This window comes from Anolis carolinensis, chromosome 3 (genome assembly GCF_035594765.1).
Source record: "Anolis carolinensis isolate JA03-04 chromosome 3, rAnoCar3.1.pri, whole genome shotgun sequence".
In the NCBI taxonomy this organism is placed as follows: domain Eukaryota; kingdom Metazoa; phylum Chordata; class Lepidosauria; order Squamata; family Dactyloidae; genus Anolis; species Anolis carolinensis.
In genome coordinates, this window is record NC_085843.1 from 275,136,941 (window position 1) to 275,157,296 (window position 20,356).

A 20,356-nucleotide genomic window follows, 5' to 3' on the forward strand; every position below is an offset into this window, starting at 1 on the left:
TGTTTTTGTCTCATTTCTCCTCTCTTGTAACAATACCAAGGTCTTAAGAAGTTTTTAAACATTTACTCTAGATCTCAAGAATGAGCAACTGCCAATAGGTGGGGAGCATACTGATTCTTCAGAATACTAAGGAAATATAGCAATATTCCCAAATGTGGCTTCTTAACTTCATTTTTGACTAAAAATTGTCCATAAAGATGTGAAAGTGATTTTGTCACATTTTGGGGCAATCCAGGTCAGCCGTTTTAAGGGAATAAATGAGACGACTGTAGCGGAACCTTTGTGCTACGGTCCTTGTTGAGCGCAGTGGAGGGATTGGAGACGGACAACTGGAGTAATTCCAAGAAAGCAGTTTTATTTGGCTAGTGGCCACTAGGGTTCCCCCTCGCACAAAATAAGTGCTTTTCCCAGGGAGAACCCCCAGCGGCGGGCTGAGTAAATATTTATACACACTACAGGGTTCGGGTTATGCCCGCCCACAAGCAAATTCATTGGCTTAGAGTTGTGACGCTGCCTGACTTGGACCCAATCAGCGCTGACCAGCGGTCCGGCCGCACTCTTTCTGTGCCGTGTTCACAATCATTCAGAGCGCCTGCGTGCGCAGGCGCTGTTTGTTTATCTTTAGCTTTCATTTCTTCAGAAACACATGATTTCCCAGAAATCACATGTTTCTGTGAGTTTATGCACCCGGGTCGCTAGCCGTCGCCATCTCTGCCCATATATGGTATTTCCTGGGGTTCTTTAACCTCCCGCCTCACTCCCCCATTTTCTTTTTGCGAAGCGCATGTACAAAAGCTGAAGCAAAGCATTATGGTTCCATCCAATCCCGCTTGGCTTGGAGTATGGCTATCATTTCTCCAGGTAAAGATTGTGTGACACACCTAGTACACATTTGCATCATTATTGGAGTGCAGCACATAACTATGAGAACAATGAACAATCCTAAAATCCCTACCAACAATATGTCCTTCAACCATTCTACTGAGGGTAACCAGCTAGTCACCCAGGAGAAGGGAGACCAACCTTCTACCTCCTGGACATTATTGTAAATTAGCTTTTGCAATGACTCAATGTCATCTTCAATAGTACTATTCAAGTTATGAAATTTCACTACACAACGCCCTCTAACCATGGCGCATAACCCCCCCCCCTGGCCGCCAGTAGGTAGTCAAGGGCCAACTTATGCTGTAGGGCCATCTGGCTGATTTCTTCTACTTCAGACTGGATTTCCCGGAAAATTTTACCAGTGGCATTTATGGACTTTTCAAGGCGGCAAGTCAGGCCTAGAACACTTCTACGATTTGCTTGAGCTACAATCCCTGGGTAGGCACCCAGGGTCAACAAGCCTGTGATCAGGCCTCCTCCTACACGGGAGGCTTCTGAACCTGACAGGGCCTTGTTAATAATGACCTCATCCGAGCATTCTGGTCCTAGAGGGCCTGTTTGCACAATGTCCCGTTTCAGGCGCTGATGCCTTTTGTGTAAGACCTGAACTGGGAATGTCAAATAACCCACACCGACACACTGGTAGTTGCCGGGGTGATAATTTGTGGCCCATTTATCAAAGAAAAACCATAGATTTGGATCCCTAATTTGCCATAACGGACAGAGGCTTTGACCTAGGCTCAGTTGGATTAATTGTTGCAGTATGTTCATATAAGATTTTAGGCCCTCAATAGAATCATTCACACTAAATGTAGGATAATCTGGATACATGCTAGCCCACTCGGTTGCGGTTAGATTTAATCGCGAGACATAAGATGTATTAAATCGTCCATGTAGATAGAACCGGTCTCGACAATGGGAGTAATTGCCTAATCGGGAAAAGAACGCCTGCCTAGTTCCCCAGTGTCTCCACTCAGAATTCCATATTCCCGATCCTCCACAACAGAAGCACAAACCCCTGGTGGAGGTATGGTATCTAAGCCGTCGAAACCGAGTTTGATTTATTTCTTGCGGTATGCTAGAAAACACAGTAGGTGGACCCTCCTGAGCCTTGGACAACCCCTCCAACATAATCTGTGGTTCATCAATTAAATCGGGAAGAAATGAAAAATCTCCTATGGTGAGGGGGTGTTCATATATTAATGCTACCTCTTTCCCGTGCTGCTCAAACATATAATTGGCATGTCTTTTTATCCAATTGGCACGTACCCCGTTCAAAAAGGAAACAAAACTTAACACAAACAATATACCAAACACAGTATGCTTTCCTCCCCTCCTCATAACTTGTCTCCCACTTTTTCCTCTCAAAATGTCTAGCCACCATCTCCCAGAGAGCGCCTTTGTTGGGCCATGCTGCGACATACTTGACCACCGACGCTCCGTTGCACCCGAAGGGATCAGCTTCATGGCCTTGTTGACCCCTCAGGGAGTTGCCGGATGATCCTGAGTCTCAGGTCCTCACCAGGAACTCGCTCCGTCCGCCACTCCTCAGGCGCTAGTTTTACACGAGTGTAATGTATCCACGGCTTAATCTCCTTCACCTTCACTGCAGTGGGGGTAGACAGGAGCACAACATAGGGTCCTCGCCACTTGGGTCCCAATGGCTCAATCTTCCAATCCTTGACCAAAACCTCGTCACCTGGTGAAAAACAATGTAGAGGTGTGGTAGGGAATGGTGGGTTCAATTCAGAAATGTATTTTTCTAACTGCTGCATTTGTCTGCCCAAAGCTTGAACCTGGGCCAATGTCTGTTTCTCTCCTATGAGGTGTTGCTCAGCTCCTGTCTCTAAGGCTCCCTTCAAGTTCAAAGGGGGTCGTCCATAGAGTCTTTCAAAAGGGGAGAGTCCTGTCCGTTTGTGTGGTGTACATCTGATTCCTAATAATGCCATGGGCAAAACCACCGTCCACGGCAATCCTGTCTCTTGGCAAAGTTTCCCAAGCTGAGCCTTTAATGTCCTATTCATTCTTTCCACTTTTCCAGAAGATTGGGGTCTATATGCACAATGTAACTTCCATTTTATGCCCAAAATTCTACATAATCCTTGCACGGCCTGTTGAATATATGCAGGGCCATTATCTGATCCAATTTCTAAGGGTATGCCAAATCTGGGAATAACATCTTTCATTAGAGCTCTTGAAACCTCCACAGCCTTCTCAGTCCTTGTAGGGTAAGCCTCCACCCATCCTGTGTATGTGTCCACGAACACCAGTAAATATTTGTATCCTTTGTATGGGGGCATTTCTGTAAAGTCAGTGACTAAAGCTTCAAAGGGTACCCCACCCACATGTTGGACTCCTGGTGGCTTGAGGGGTCCTTCTCTGGGGTTATTTTTGATACATGTCCAGCATCTTCGGGCTGCTGCTGCCGTTAGGCTATGTAATCCATCGATATACAACTGTCGTCCTAGCAGATTTGCCAATGCCATTTTTCCTAAATGTGTGTTTTGGTGCATGTGTTGGACTAAGTGCCATGCCAAGTCCTTAGGGACGTAGACACGGGTGTCTGGCATCACTATGAGTTCTCCTGACCACTGACCCTTCTCCTTTAAGGCCCATTCTTCTTTCTCTGGTGTATATGTAATGTTATGTTCAGTTAATTCTACCTGTAGGGCCATTACCTGATGTTCAATATAGGGCAGCCTAGCTGCCTCTTTGGCTGCCAGATCAGCCTGCCTATTTCCTTGCACTACGGGATCGTCTCCACGTTGGTGCCCTTTACAATGCATCACAGCCACCTGCCTTGGCTTCCAAACCGCCTCCAAGAGATCCACAATCTCTCCAGCATGTTTCACGCACTTTCCTCCAGACGTGAGGAGCCCGCGCTCCTTGTACAGTGCTCCGTGTGCGTGGAGGGTAGTGAAGGCATATTTTGAGTCTGTGTAGACGTTAATCCGCTTTCCGCTTGACAATTCCAACGCTCGGGTCAGGGCAATCAATTCGGCCTTCTGGGCAGAAGTCCCCGGGGGCAGTGACCCTGCTTCCAGCGTCTCTCCCCCCCCACCGGACAACCGCATAACCTGAGTGTCTTTGATTATTTTCCATAAAGGAGCTTCCATCTGTGAACAGAGTGTCGTCCACCTTAGTCAGTGGCACATCCTTCAAATCCGGTCGACTGGAGAATACCTCATCCATCACCTGGGCACACTGATGGATCTTGGTGTCTCCTGGAGTCGGGAGCAAGGTGGCCGGATTCAGAGTGGAGCAAGTCTCCAGGGTCACCAGTGGGTTGTCACACAACAATCCCTCGTATTTCATTAACCTCTCACTTGTGAGCCAGCGCGGTCCCTTAGTGTCTAACAGTGCCTTAACGCTATGGGGCACCTTAACTGTCAGTGGCTGTCCTAGGGTCAATTTATTCGCTTCTTTGATTAAATCTACTGATGCTGCCACAGCCCTCAGGCAAGGTGGCAATCCACGAGCCACTGTGTCCAATTGCTTTGACAAGTAGGCAATCGGCCTTTGCCATGACCCTAGTGGTTGGGTCAATACTCCAACCGCTGTTCCTTCCCGCTCTGCAGCGAACAGAGTGAATGGTTTTTCCAAATCGGGCAGTCCTAATGCTGGAGATGACATCAATGCTTCTTTTAATGCCTTAAACGCCTGTTGTGATGACTCATGGGCATTGTAGTCCCATTCCTAGTGCTGTTGTGACTGACGAAGAGGAGAACTTGGGTTTTCCTCCATTTCAGCCAGAAAGGGAACCATTTCAGCCAGAAATTGAGCCTTTGCACCTGCAGGAGGTTTGTCTTCCAGAAATCTCCCAAACAAGCCCGGAGTCGAGTTCTCCCCCTTTTTCGCGCCGTAATTACATTCTCCAGCAGAAAGGAGTGCAACAGGCTAATCGCAGGAGTTTGAGAATAGCAGCAAAGCATTCAGATGATTAAGCCTGTTCCCATGAGAAATTTTAGGGAGTCATACATCTGGACACAGAGATTGACTTTCGTTTCTGGTTCCCCAGAGAAGTGTTCTCTGGTGGGGAAAACAAGGCCTATTTAGGTTCCTTGCTCCCGGAGGGATCTTGCGGAGTCAATTCGTCAGCAACTGGAGTAGTGTGTGTGGACAGCTACTCCGCTTCCAAGCCTTTGTTCCTGATTCAAGCCTTCGTTTTCCAGCCTTGTTCTTCCACGGATTTTGCCTTGCTTTCCAAGACCCAGTGTGCCGTCCGCCGGACAATAAAAAGCTATAAAACTGAAACGTGCTGTCCTTTATCCGGGCGAACTGCAAATCCCTATAAGCTGTCCTATAGATATTGAACGACTGAGTCTGGATAACTTCAAAAAAGAATGTTTATTCATACAAGGTTGTAAACCTGGCACAGATCTTAAAGTTGCAGAAAATGAAACAAATTTCTATAGGTTTTAGGTACAGAATTATCCCTGGTTCCAGAAAGCAAAGGTGATTATAAAACCACTATACCCTAATCACGCTGCCTATATTAGAAGGAGAAAGTCTTTCCTTCCCCATCTTTACAGCAAAGATTAGTTCTAGAAGCGACAGAATAACCCTGCTCCTCTAACTAGATTTCTTATTCCAGATCAATATAATTCAATACTTATCTAATTTGGATAGGCTTAGATTGGCCTGGTTTTGAGGATGATTTGTCCCAGTTAGCCTTGCACAGCTCCAGCACGTTGGAAAACTATAGCCAGAATGAAGCTCCAAAATGGAGACTAGACCCTGGTAAAAAGGGCGGTCCTAAGATGTTGCACTCTTTGACCAATCACTGCAAAGAAAACTGCAGCCAGCTTTTGCAGATTCCAAGCCACTTTTCCTGGGCTTTGCAGCCAGAGGCTGAAACAAGATGCAAAGGAGGGAAAACAAACAAACGACCAATAGGTAAGGCAAACCATCGTCCTGGGGGACGGAACACTCCCCGCTAAATTCCCAGGATGTGGGAATTTACCAATCAAAAACATACAAACACCTTTGTATACACAACAATAAAACAGTATAAAACTTACACACTTTGGACAGGCAACACGAAATTGCTGGTTGGTCTGTCCAGGACAGACATTTTGTCCTTACTATGAGTCTTTACCTGAACTTTTCTAACCTTACCGTCAGGGCAAGGAAAGGTCTTTAGTATAATGCCCATAGGCCAGGCATAGCGGGGCAAGTCTTTGTCCTTTAGCAACACAAGGTTTCCCACCTTGAAATTGTCCTCTGGGGTTTGCCAGAGTCTTCTGGTTGGAAGCTGGCTTAAGTATTCGGCCTTCCACCTCTTCCAGAAGTGGTTGGCTAAGGTCTGCACATGCAAAATTGGTGCCACAGTCCGATCGAATTGACTTAATTGGCCCACTGAGGGCTATGAACCTTTTCAATGCGTTTATGAATGATGAAGTGTCCATTCCCTCTGCAACCTCTATATGGACAGCTCGTACTGACAAACAAGTAAACAAAACCGCACATCTTTTGTTATTTACAACACCACCCCTGGTTTTCCTAGTGACAACCTCCCAAGGACCAAACACATCGATTCCCACATGGGAAAGGGGTGGGTCTGTCAAAGTCCTATCCTGAGGTAGTTCTGCCATTAACTGACTTTGACAGTTACGTCTGAGTCGCCGACATTTGACACACTTAAAAATAACACTGCTGACCAAACTTTTAGCATTTACCACCCACAGGCCTTCATTTCTAAGGGTCGCCTCAGTCAGAGTTCTACCCTGATGATGGATCCTTTCATGGTGATGCCGAACGAGCAGCAATGCAGTGTGACTATTAGGGGGTATGATGATGGGGTTTTTTATGCACGCCTTGAGTTTAGCTTTGGCTAACCTTCCTCCAACTCTCAAAATACCCTCCTTGCCTAGAAATGGGTTTAACTCACGCAAGAAACTCCGACTGGGGGTGTCAAGCCCTTGTTCTAACCTGGCTATTTCTAGACTAAACTCATGCCTCTGAACTGACCTGAATATTACTCCCTTAGCCTTCAACATGTCCTGAACTTGCAAAGGCTGACTATCTTTGCAGACTAAGCGATGTATAAGCCTAGCAACTGCTCTAAGAAGACTGTGCCACTCCGAAAAACGTTCAAAACGGTGTGGTTCCAGGCAAGATCTTTGGCCCATCTTGATTTCTGTGGTTGATTTGCAGGCTTTCACCTCTGCACTTCGTGAGACTTGAGCATTCATAATGTCCGAAAACCTTTGCTTATCTTTCGAGAGCGCTGTGGCTTCGTCTCTCTCAGAGACTTTGAAGATGGAGGAATACTCTGGAGTTATTGCTTGGCAGTAGACCGAGATATGACTTAGGCAACTGCGCACAAGTGTAGGACGTCCACCTTTAAGCACCTGTGCTTGATTGGAGTCCAACGACGATGGTGGGTGCATCTTGTTTATGCACACTGGGCCTATGACTGTCCAGCCTAATCGCAATTGTTGTGCGATAGGTGCACCTGGAGGTCCTTTAACTTGGTCGTTCACACAGAACAAGCTCGGGCAGTCCAAGCCAAGCAAAAGGGCAATGTCCACATCTGGCCGAAAGGCTGGTATAGCATTCTTTAACCGTCGCAAATGTGGATGAGCCTCCACAACTTCTCTAGTTACAATTTGTTTTTTGTTCCGAGGGATGGAGGAACACTCAATCAGGTCTGGCAACTTGAACTGTCTCTTCTGGTCGCAAGAGGAGACAACAAAGCCAGATGCTATGCGACCCTGCAACTTCTTTTTTCCTGCACACGTAGTCATAGTGTAGTCGACCATCTTGGTTTTAAGGTCAAACATGCGGAAGAACTCTGGAGTAGCCAGGGAGGCGTCGCTCTGTGAATCCAGGGCCACATAGAGTCTCTTTCTAAGCCAAGGGCTCTTGGCTGGATATACATCCGCTAGGCAGATAGGATGACAAACTCTGTACTGGTGCGAGTCAGAACACAGCTCTGTACAGGCGACTGCTGAAACTTCCACCTGCATCTCTGGTGCGGCTGGCTTGTCGGTGTCTTCGACTGCTGACTTTTCTTTTGGTGAAGCGTTCTCTTTGGGGTGGGAGATGATATTGGAGTTGTGCATTGCGGTGCAATGCTTGAGGCTGTTGCATTTCTCACACTTGATGTTTTCTTTGCAGTTGGATGCAAAGTGTGGAGTTGCTCCACAGCATCTAAAACATATGCCCAGCTTCTGTACAATCTGTTGTCTTTCTTTATAAGGCTTCTTGCCAAATTCCCGGCAGTTGGCCAAACTGTGAGGCTTTTGGTGAATGGGGCAGAGCACCTCCTTCACCTCTGACTTGGATTCGTTGGCCCTGTGCTGAGTTTCAACAGCCTTAACACTAACCGGTCTTTTGGCCTCTCTGGATGGTTTTTTCTCCACTTTAGATGCCTTCTCTGGCTGGGTCCCTTGGTATAAGGTGGGGAGGCCCGTCTGCGGATCATTCCTTTCTCTGGCCGCCCTGGTGATGAACTGGACCAAATGAGAAAATGGAGGGTATGCCTGGGAGTGGGCCTCCTTGTAGTTGAAGACCTCCTGTCCCCAGCGTTCTTGCAAAGTGAAGGGCAGCTTGGTCAAGATCTGCCTCTGGGACAGGTGCTGATCGAGGCACTTCAAACCGGGCAGTTCTGGATTCTCCTTGGCCGACTCTAATTCCGTAAGGAGATCGCTGAGGTCCCACAAGAGTTTGAAGTCTTTGAGTTTCAAAGCTGGGAACCTTTGGAGCTTGTCCATAAGAGATGCTTCAATCTCTGTGCTGGCCCCATACCTCTGCTGCAACCTGGCCCAGGCCTTTTCCAGGGCTTTGTCGGGATCGGCTACGTGGGCTGCGTAGATCTTCTTAACTTGTGAGGATGAGGCTGGGCCCAACCATGCAGCCAGAAGAGTCAGTTCTTCCTCAGGCAATAACTTTAAGTCTCTGATTGCTCTCTGGAAGGTGGCCTTCCAGAGAAGAAATTCCTCAGGCTTGTCCGAAAACTTTTCGACACCCTTGTCCTTAAGATCTCTTCTGGGGCTTCTGATGATGGAGACAAGCTGGGACTCCGGCGTCGAAGGGAACAATTGAGGAGTTTGCTGTTGTGGAGTGGACTCCCACCGTGTACCTTGCGTCAACCTTTGGCCTCTTGGAGGGATGACATCGACCACTGACGAATCGATGGTTCCCTGTGCAGCTGTCTGTAGGGGCCAACTAGCACTCGGCCTTGAGGCCCTGATTGACTGACCTAGGGTTTTAGCAGGAGGCACAGGTAGCTCGAGCAAGGGTGAGCTCCCCGCTATGACGCTCTGCTCTGCAGGAAACTCAAAAGTGACTTTGGGGCCCTGCTCTGGGTAAGGAGAGAAGTCTCCCTGTTCCTCATCCGAAAACTGGCTGTTCATGCTGCCAAGGTGCGCAAACACTTTGGCAGAAGGATCCTGTATTGGTAACTGGCTTACATTTTCTTCTGTGAGTGGCTCAATTAGGGCCTTGGCCAAAGTCTCAGCCCTTACCCTTTTGGCTGCGGCATCCATCTTTATTCTAAGCATCTCTATACGAGCCTGTTCTATTTGCATTTCGCTTTGTCTACGGGCCTGTTCTATTTGCATTTCGCTTTGTCTTTGGGCCTGTTCCATTTGCATTTCGCTTTGTCTTTGGGCCTGTTCCATTTGCATTTCGCTTTGTCTACGGGCCTGTTCCATTTGCATTTCGCTTTGTCTACGGGCCTGTTCTATTTGCAGTCGTTGCTCTTCTTCTTTAAAGGGAAGGGTGAGATCAGCTGCCTTAGCATCAGCCTCCGCCCCCGCTACCTTGCTCTTTAGCTCCAGACGTGCAGCCTCCTTAATGTGCAAGGCAGCTAGGGAAGAGATGGCACTCCCAGCAGCAGAAGACTTGCTAGAGTGGCTATGTTTAGATGATGCACACTCCCTTAGTTTAGATACCTGGCTAGAGCGGTTGGACTTAAGACTAAGTGCCACAGCAGGTGATTTTAAAAGATTGGTCTCATGGCTGCATAAGGAAGACTGATTTCCTTTTGGCTCAGACCTTAGATTAACAGGTGGAGAACTAAATTCCAAGGCATCTAGAATTGCCCTCACCTTATTTTCTTTCTCATTAGTGTCAGCTAAGACACTCACTATTTCTAACTCTGAATCCTTGGCGTTAATGCGCTCGAGGACCTGGACTATCTTAGACACCAAACCCCTCCAGAGACCGAAGGTCTCTTCAAGGTCTGTCTGTAATATGGATGGCACCCTTGTAATACCCAAGCTCTCAATTCTGTCCATCAATGTTACAATTCGCTCCCATGCCGAACCTAACCTCACATGGAGGAGCTCCTTTTCATCTATTAGATGGGCTAGCATCTTGGCTGAAGGGTGCTTTATCCTTTGGGGCCTTTCATTCCTACTTTCAGCCTCAGAAGGAGGTATACCATCTGTATCGTCTTGAAATTGCATAGACATTATGTATTCTTAATAGCAAGTAAATTTACAACAAAAGCAAATACAACATATAACACAATGCACAACACTTAACCATAGCAGTATATATCACTAAGTAACTATACTTTACAAAGATTGTGACCTTTGGCGCCAAACTTTGGTAGGCAAGCTGCAAAATGCCAACTGACAGCAACTTGCCACTTGATACCTCCCTTGCCCGAGTGACGTAAACTGCCAAAATGGCGACTTCGCCAAATTTTCAAGCACCTTGTGCTCCGCGGCTCGAGGCCTGCCGCCGAAGGAGCACCGAGGCTGGCTTTGGAAAGGAGGAGAGAAGAGATGCCTCCTCCCCGCTGTGAAGGGAGGTCACCACCGCAGGTCAATGAGGCAGGTCACCACCGCAGGACGATGAGGCAGGTCACCACCGCAGGACGATGAGGCAGGTCACCACCGCAGGACGATGAGGCAGGTCACCACCGCCAGGCGATGAGGCAGGTCACCACCGCAGGACGATGAGGCAGGTCACCACCGCAGGACGATGAGGCAGGTCGAAGCCGGCCGAGTGCTCCGGCCGAACTCGCAGCAGCGTTGCCAGGCCTGTCCAGGTTCTAGCCTGGTTCTGGTGGGCTTCACGCCTCAGAGCCAGCCAAAGAACTGTCGCTGGTGCTCCGCGGCTCGAGGTCTACCGCCGAGGGAGCCCTGGACGTTGCTGGGAACTGCACAGCCTGTGCAAACCCAGAAAGCCACTGGGCCACGTGCGCACACGCGAGCCAAATAGCAAGGAAATAGAGCCCCACTATTTGACTCCTTCAGGTCTGAGAGCGGGCTCCACTGCCTCAGACGCTGGTAGAGTCTTTAGGTATGCAGACTGAGCTCAGGCGGAAAAGCCGCAGCCTATACTAAAACTTCCTAAACTATAAAAAACTATAAAGCCGTGCAAGCTAGCTGAAGCGGAAAAACCGCTGATCTACCTCAAAACTGTGCCGTCCGCCGGACAATAAAAAGCTATAAAACTGAAACGTGCTGTCCTTTATCCGGGCGAACTGCAAATCCCTATAAGCTGTCCTATAGATATTGAACGACTGAGTCTGGATAACTTCAAAAAAGAATGTTTATTCATACAAGGTTGTAAACCTGGCACAGATCTTAAAGTTGCAGAAAATGAAACAAATTTCTATAGGTTTTAGGTACAGAATTATCCCTGGTTCCAGAAAGCAAAGGTGATTATAAAACCACTATACCCTAATCACGCTGCCTATATTAGAAGGAGAAACTCTTTCCTTCCCTATCTTTACAGCAAAGATTAGTTCTAGAAGCGACAGAATAACCCTGCTCCTCTAACTAGATTTCTTATTCCAGATCAATATAATTCAATACTTATCTAATTTGGATAGGCTTAGATTGGCCTGGTTTTGAGGATGATTTGTCCCAGTTAGCCTTGCACAGCTCCAGCACGTTGGAAAACTATAGCCAGAATGAAGCTCCAAAATGGAGACTAGACCCTGGTAAAAAGGGCGGTCCTAAGATGTTGCACTCTTTGACCAATCACTGCAAAGAAAACTGCAGCCAGCTTTTGCAGATTCCAAGCCACTTTTCCTGGGCTTTGCAGCCAGAGGCTGAAACAAGATGCAAAGGAGGGAAAACAAACAAACGACCAATAGGTAAGGCAAACCATCGTCCTGGGGGACGGAACACCCAGCCTTGCCTTGTTTCCCGGATTTTGCCAAGTAAACACCACGGATCTTGTTCTTGTTCCTCGTTCCTTGCTGTCTTGTATTCAAGCCTTGTTTTTCCGAGAGTCAAGTTATTTCCTAGCCTCGTTCAAGTTCTTGGACTAAAGGACCTTGTCATCTCCCCTCACTTTGCCTGGCAAAGTGAGTGTTTCGGTTATTGGATTACAACTTTGGACCTTAATATTTCATATTGGACATTGTTTCCTTGGACTAATTTTGACCTTTCCTGAAAGGTCTAATTCTGGACTATTTTCTACACTTGTTTTTATTAACTTTATATACTCCTTCAATAAAGATATTAGATAGATTCTGGCCTCTGTGTATGGTTATTGGTGCCCTGCAGCCGGGTCGTGACAGTTTGACTCCGCCACCCTAAGCACCTAGGCCAGAATGTCTACCGGAGCCGGACCGGGAGGCCAGCCGCTCAGCTACACCATCGACAAGGAGGAAGTGGACCGCATCCGTGATAAGCTCAATGCGCAGGAGGGAGAAATAAAGGGATTGAAGGAACGCGGAATCCGACTCCCGGCCCTGGCATTGCCAACCAAGTTTTCTGGAGAAGCTTCTAAGGTTCATGTTTTCCGTCGCCAATGCCAAGCTTATCTAGAGGCCCGCAATGCCGAGTTTCCCCAAGAAGACATCAAAGTGGCGTGGATCTACAGCCTTTTAGACGGGCCAGCGGCCAACTGGGCGACGGCACTGTTCGACCAAGTTTCCCCACACCTAAGATCAGCGCAACACTTCTTGGATCACATTAAGGCGACTTGGGGGATCGAAGACAATTTGGAGGCAGCCGGCCATAAACTCCGGCGCCTCTCTCAGGGGGACAGACCCTTGTCCCAGTACATAGCCGAGTTCCGAGTGCTGGCCCACAGCACCGGATGGAATGATATAGCCCTCAGAGGACAATTTCGGGAGGGTCTCAACATCGAGATGTTGGAAGAAATTTCCAAAGTGGATCCCCCTCACTCTCTTGAAGCACTCATTGATCAATGTTTACGAGCTGAAGTCATGCTTGCCAACAGAAAACAATGGGTCCGAGGCCAGAGCGGTAGAGCTGGGGTGAAATCTCCCGCTCCCACCAGCGTCCAGCCGCGTCCAGTATGGAGACCCCCGCCACCAGCCCCATACCCCAGGGGGAGCGAGGAGGTGCCGATGCAGTTGGGTAATGTGCGTCCCAGGTTAGATGCCGCCGAGAAGGCCCGCCGCCAACGCCTAAATCTCTGTTGGTACTGCGGAAACGGGGGCCACTTCGCCAGAGAGTGCCCAGCCAAAGGGAAGCCCCCCGCCCGTCTAGCGGCGGCGTCCTCCACGGAGACGAAGACGTCTGAGGCGGCTGGCGCACAGCCGGCGGGGGAAGCCAGCGACCGGGCGTAGAGAGGCTCGCCAACCCGGTCAAAAAACCCACTCAAGAGCCGCCAACCAGGGTCCTATTTCTTCTAGTGGTCACCTTGTGGTCAGCAAAAAAGGGGCCAGTCATGGTCCATGCCATGATAGACTCAGGAGCCACAAACAATTTCATTGATAGAGAGTATGCCGACTCTCTGGGATTACAATACCATGACTTCAAGAATGCCCGTGTGGTGCAAGCCATCGATGGCCGCCCCCTCAAGACGGGTCCCGTAAGCCAGTGGTCGGAACCCACCAGAATGTGGATAAGGGAACATATGGAAGAGATTTCCTTCTTTGTTACCGAGGTTCCCCATTTCCCTGTGATTTTGGGAATTCCATGGCTGACACTTCACGACCCAAGCATCTCCTGGTCCAACAGAGAACTGCAGTTTGCTTCAAAATATTGCCAAAACCATTGCCTTGTAGCCAAGATCTGCCATGCCACAGACACTGAACCCATTATCACCTTGCCCAAGAAGTACTCAGAATATTGGGATGTATTCAATGAAAAAGAGGCCGAGAGATTACCCCCACATAGACCTTATGACTGTGCCATTGACTTGGTGGAGGGGGCCCCGATTCCGCGAGGACATCTCTACTCCCTGACTGAACCGGAGCAAGAAGCTCTCAGGGAGTTCATAGAGTCAAACCTTCGCAAGGGATTCATCAGACCCTCTCAATCCCCAGCCGCTTCCCCAGTGATGTTTGTGAAAAAGAAGTCGGGGGGAATTACGCTTGGTGGTGGACTATAGAGCATTGAACAATATCACTAAGCGGAACAGCTATCCCCTGCCCTTAATCTCGGACCTACTAGACCGACTTCGAGGAGCCAAGGTCTACACCAAGCTGGATCTTCGGGGAGCGTATAATCTAGTTCGCATCAGAGAAGGGGACGAGTGGAAGACCGCCTTCCAGACTAAATTCGGATTATTCGAGTCCCGAGTTATGAATTATGGATTATGTGGAGCTCCCGCAACGTTCCAGCATTTTGTCAATGACATCTTTCAGGATTATCTAGATCGGTTCTTGATCATCTACCTGGACGATTTTTTGGTGTTTTCTAGATCACAATCAGAACATGAGAACCACGTCAGAATGGTGTTACAACGATTGCGGGATCATGGACTTTATGCCAAGCTGGAAAAATGTGCTTTTGATCTACAAGAGGTAGATTTCCTGGGCTACCGCGTCTCGCCACTAGGGCTCTCCATGGACCCGGCTAAGGTTTCAGCAGTATTGGAATGGCGGGCGCCAACCAACAAAAAAGAGGTGCAACGATTCTTGGGGTTCGCGAACTATTACCGCAAGTTCATTCCAGATTTTGCCCGCTGGTCTGATCCAATCACCAGCTGCATCCGTGGGAAACAGCCCTTCCGCTGGACAGATCAAGCAGAGAAAGGGTTCCAGCAACTAAAGAAATTATTCACGTCCCAACCAATCCTTCAGCACCCAGATCCTGAAACCCCTTTTGTTGTGCAGGCGGACGCCTCCGATGTGGCAATTGGGGCTGTACTCCTACAACCGGTGGGAGATCATCTTCATCCTTGTGCCTTCTATTCCCGTCAATTGACCGCACCAGAGAGAAACTACACCATTTGGGAAAAGGAACTATTGGCCATAAAGGCAGCCTTTGAAACTTGGAGACATTGGTTAGAAGGGGCCAAATTTCCCATTGAAGTCCATACTGATCATCGGAATCTAGAGCATCTAAGAACTGCCCGCAAGCTAAATCAGAGACAACAACGCTGGGCTTTATTCTTTGAACGTTTTAACTTCCAAATTCATTATGTAACCCCAGCCCAGACCAAGCAAGCAGATGCTCTGTCACGGAAACCGGAATATGCTGCAGGACGCAAGGAGACCGTTGAGTCCCAGCTGCTACAACCCGGGAACTTTGCCACGCTCACAGTGGGGAACACCAAATCCACTCCCATTGAATCAACTCCCTCTACTCCAGGGCCCCTTTGTGCTCAAGAAATCAGGGCTAGTCAGCAAGCAGATGCCTGGGCGCAGGATCAACTTCGCCAAGGACTACATTTCCCCTTTTCGCTTAAGGATGGGCTGCTTTGCTATAGAAATCATGTTTACATCCCCCCAGGACTGGGCAGGGAAAAGGCACTTCGTTTGTGTCATGACTGCAAGCCAGCAGGGCATTTCGGGCTATTCAAAACTATGCATTTGATCCTAAGAGATTTCTGGTGGCCCAAGATCCGTAAGGATGTAGAAAAATATGTCAACACCTGCCCAGTATGCCAGCGCTCCAAGACAAGAAGGGAAAAGCCCTCAGGGCTTCTGCATCCCCTTCCTACCCCATCTCGCCCATGGGAAATAATCTCTGCGGATTTTATAACTGATCTACCACCTTCCTGTGGATTCACCACGATCCTAGTGGTGGTGGACCTTTTCACCAAGTTAGCCCATTTTATTCCCTGTGAAGGCCTTCCCACGGCCAAAGAGACTGCAGATCTATTTCTCCAACATGTTTTCAGATTGCATGGATTGCCCAAGAGTTTGGTCACTGACCGTGGGTCCCAATTCACCTCTCGCTTCTGGAAGGCACTACAAAAACTATTGGGCATAGACTCTCGTTTATCTTCGGCTCATCATCCTCAAACAGATGGGCAAACTGAGCGCACCAATGCCACTTTGGAACAGTACCTTCGCTGTTATGTAAACTACCAACAGGACAATTGGGCTTCCCTGTTACCACTGTCGGAGTTTGCCTACAATAATGGGGTCCAGGCTTCAATTAAGGAAACCCCGTTCTTTGCAAACTATGGCTTCCATCCACGTTTCTTTCCTCCTGTCATTGAAACCTCAGAAGTTCCCGCAGCAGAGGACTGGCTGCAGGAACTCACAGCAGTGCAGCAACTTTTGCTCCAGCAACTGGACCAAGCCAAGGAGGACTATAAACGCCACGCTGACAAGCATCGCCAGCCGGGCCCCGAAATCAAGGTAGGAGACCGGGTTCTTCTGTCCACTCGCTTTTTGCCCTCCCACCGTCCCTGCCGGAAGCTAGATGCCCGTTTCATTGGTCCCTATCCAGTGGTGGCGCAACTTAACCCCGTGACTTTCAAACTCCAACTTCCGCGCTCTATGCGCATTCATCCAGTGTTCCATCGCTCCCTGCTCCTTCCGGCGGATGGTGTGCGCCCTGATGCAGACCGGCCGGCCCCCGCCCCTGTTTTGGTGGACGGAGAAGAAGAGTTCGAGGTTCAGGACATTTTGGATTCTCGCTTTCACCGCCGCCGCCTACAATATCTCATTGACTGGGTGGGTTTTGGCCCCGAAGAGCGCTCTTGGGAAGACGCTTCCACGGTTCATGCTCCTGATCTAACCCGCCGCTTCCATCAGACCTATCCCGCCAAGCCGCGGCCTCGCGCCTCGGGGAGAGAGTCCCAGTTTGAGAGGGGGCTTGAGGAGGGGGATAGTGTGATGACTCATGGGCATTGTAGTCCCATTCCTAGTGCTGTTGTGACTGACGAAGAGGAGAACTTGGGTTTTCCTCCATTTCAGCCAGAAAGGGAACCATTTCAGCCAGAAATTGAGCCTTTGCACCTGCAGGAGGTTTGTCTTCCAGAAATCTCCCAAACAAGCCCGGAGTCGAGTTCTCCCCCTTTTTCGCGCCGTAATTACATTCTCCAGCAGAAAGGAGTGCAACAGGCTAATCGCAGGAGTTTGAGAATAGCAGCAAAGCATTCAGATGATTAAGCCTGTTCCCATGAGAAATTTTAGGGAGTCATACATCTGGACACAGAGATTGACTTTCGTTTCTGGTTCCCCAGAGAAGTGTTCTCTGGTGGGGAAAACAAGGCCTATTTAGGTTCCTTGCTCCCGGAGGGATCTTGCGGAGTCAATTCGTCAGCAACTGGAGTAGTGTGTGTGGACAGCTACTCCGCTTCCAAGCCTTTGTTCCTGATTCAAGCCTTTGTTTTCCAGCCTTGTTCTTCCACGGATTTTGCCTTGCTTTCCAAGACCCAGCCTTGCCTTGTTTCCCGGATTTTGCCAAGTAAACACCACGGATCTTGTTCTTGTTCCTCGTTCCTTGCTGTCTTGTATTCAAGCCTTGTTTTTCCGAGAGTCAAGTTATTTCCTAGCCTCGTTCAAGTTCTTGGACTAAAGGACCTTGTCATCTCCCCTCACTTTGCCTGGCAAAGTGAGTGTTTCGGTTATTGGATTACAACTTTGGACCTTAATATTTCATATTGGACATTGTTTCCTTGGACTAATTTTGACCTTTCCTGAAAGGTCTAATTCTGGACTATTTTCTACACTTGTTTTTATTAACTTTATATACTCCTTCAATAAAGATATTAGATAGATTCTGGCCTCTGTGTATGGTTATTGGTGCCCTGCAGCCGGGTCGTGACACCTGTTGACATTCTTCTGTCCACTCAAACGGATCTTCTCTTCCACCTCTCGTAGCCTGGTACAGCGGCTTAGCCAACACGGCGTAGTTGGGGATCCACTGTCTGCAATATCCTGCTGATCCCAAAAATTCCCGCACCTGTCGCCGGGTACTGGGAGTGGGGATGGCACACACAACTTCCTTTCTTTCAGCTCCTAACATCTTCTTTCCTTTGGTCAGATGGAACCCCAAATATTTCACTGTGGGACAGCACAACTGGGCCTTTTTCTTTGACACTTTGTAACCCTTCTCTTCCAATTTCTTGAGTAATCTCAAAGTATGCTCTCTAGTGCCCCCTAGTGTCCGGCAAGCGATAAGCAGATTATCTACGTACTGAAGCCAAATTCCTTCTTCTTTAGGTATTACAAAATCCTGTAAGTCTTTGGCCAGGGCTTGACCAAAAATGGTCGGGCTGTCCCGGAACCCCTGAGGAAGGCGTGTCCAAACATACTGGGTCCTTTGCCCTGACTGCTGAGATTCCCATTGGAAAGCAAAGATCGGTTGGGATACAGGGGCCAATCGAATGCAAAAGAATGCATCCTTTAAATCAAATACAGTAAACCATTTGGCAAATGCTGGTACTAGACTCATCATGATGTATGGATTTGGCACTACCGGGGTTAGGGGAACGGTGGCTTGATTTACAGCCCGCAAATCTTGAACTGGGCGATATTCTCCTTGTCCTCCAGGTTTCTTGACTGGGAGCAGGGGCGTGTTCCACGGGGAACTGCATGGTACCAATATCCCATGCTGCAGAAGTCGTTCTAGATGCTTTCTGATCCCCTGCACCGCCTCTCGACTGACGGGATACTGTGGCTTACATATGGGTCCCATTCCTCTTTTCACTTCCACCACCACCGGTGGAACATATTTAGCTAATCCTGGAGGATTATCTTCTGCCCACACTAAAGGAGTCTCATGCCATGGCCATTGTATTTCTTCAGTAAAAATCCTAACTTGAAACAGTCTCCATTCCTCTTCCATGGGAAATGATAGTTCCATTTGTCCATTCTTCATGAACTGGAGTTGTGCTTGTAATTTTGATAAAATGTCCCTTCCCAACAAAGGGACTGGGCAGTCTGGAAGATATAACATCTTATGCTTGACCTGATGTCCGGCCAGATTGCAGGTGCGTTCCTTGAGGAAGGGGCACTTCTGGGTCTTCCCAGACACCCCTATTACTTTCGTAGTTTCCCGAGTTGGTGGACTAATTTTTGTATTTACTACTGATTTTTCGGCACCTGTGTCCACTAAAAAGTCCAATTGTTGGTCCCCGATTTCAAGTGTGACCATCGGCTCCCCGGGGTCCAACAAAACAAGAGCCTGGCTTCCTCATTCCTCTCCTCCATCCATATCTTCCCATTCTTCTTCCATCACAGCTGCTGCAGCTATCACCTCTCTCGCAGGAAAAGGTACGTAGTTTCCACGTCCTCTTCCCCTTCCTGGGTTTCTTCCTCTCTCAGGCCTTCCTCTTTCTCTCAGTCCTTCCTGACTTCCTTCTCTTCCTTCTGGGCATTCACCTTTCCAGTGTCCAAACTTCTTACATTTAGCACATTGGTCTCGACCTAACCTCCGAGGGGGCCCTCTTCTTCCTCCTTGTCCCCCTCTGGCATATCCTCCTCTTCCTCTCTGTCCACTTGCCCTCTGTTCCATCATGGTGAGTAATGCTTGGTATTCCTGCTTCTTCTTCCTGTCCTTCTTCTCTTCTTCTACCTGGTCCCTTGCCATATAAACTTGATCTGCGAGTGCCAACAATTCATTCATAGTCTTTCCTAGAAATCCTGGTTGCTTTTGAATCTTTCTCCGGATGTCAGGAGCCGCTTGACTGATAAAAGACTGTTGAATCGCCCTCCTACCGTTTTCATCCTCCAAATTATACGGGCTATACTTTCTATATGCTGCCTCCAGCCTTTCCAAAAAGGCTGTTGGTGACTCAGATTTTTCCTGTACCACTCCCTGAATTTTTATAATGTTGACGGGTTGCGGCGGGCCCCTCTTTACCGCTTCTACCAATATATGCTGGAATCCTTTCAGTCTCTGCAAATGTCCTTCTTCTGCGGTGTCCCATTGGGGATCTATTTCCACAGGAAACCTCTGTGCTCCCCACTCGGCTGCATCACCATCTTGTGGGGCCCCAACCTGGGCTATGGCTACCCCATTATTCAACACTGCTCTTCTCTCTTCTGATGTGAACAACATATTCAACAATTGTCTGCAATCTTGCCAGGTGGGATTATGGGTTGCCATAATCCCTTCCAATAGCCTAGCCATAGCTTGGGGTTCTTCACTATAAGGTGGAGTATTATTTTTCCAATTCAAAATGTCACTACTACTGAAAGGCACTACCTGGTATGCTTGAACTATCTCATTCCTGTTGTTTATCACAGGCACCGTTCTCAAGGGCATCTGGAGGGCCGGTCCGGTCGGTGAATCACCAGGCCACACCGGAGCTCCATGTCTCCGAGTTTGTGCCGGAGAAGCATCACTGGGCATCCGTTGTGACCTCTTCTTTTCCTTTGTTTCCTCCTGATATTTTT

The 20,356-nt window shown here is 48.5% G+C and overlaps 1 protein-coding gene and 1 long non-coding RNA gene across 8 annotated transcripts in view; one reads left to right on the forward strand and one right to left on the reverse strand.

Annotated features, from left to right (window-relative positions):
* sox2 (SRY-box transcription factor 2) overlaps positions 1–20,356 on the forward strand; it is a 533,219-nt gene that overhangs the window by 116,092 nt on the left and 396,771 nt on the right. The gene's annotated exons all lie outside the window — the stretch shown is intronic.
* Positions 335–19,112, reverse strand: LOC134297906 (uncharacterized). The gene is given in 3 exon segments (XM_062976800.1): positions 335–3,944; positions 3,946–4,545; positions 17,784–19,112. Coding segments are annotated over 3 exon segments (3,525 nt in total). The 3' UTR covers positions 335–2,348.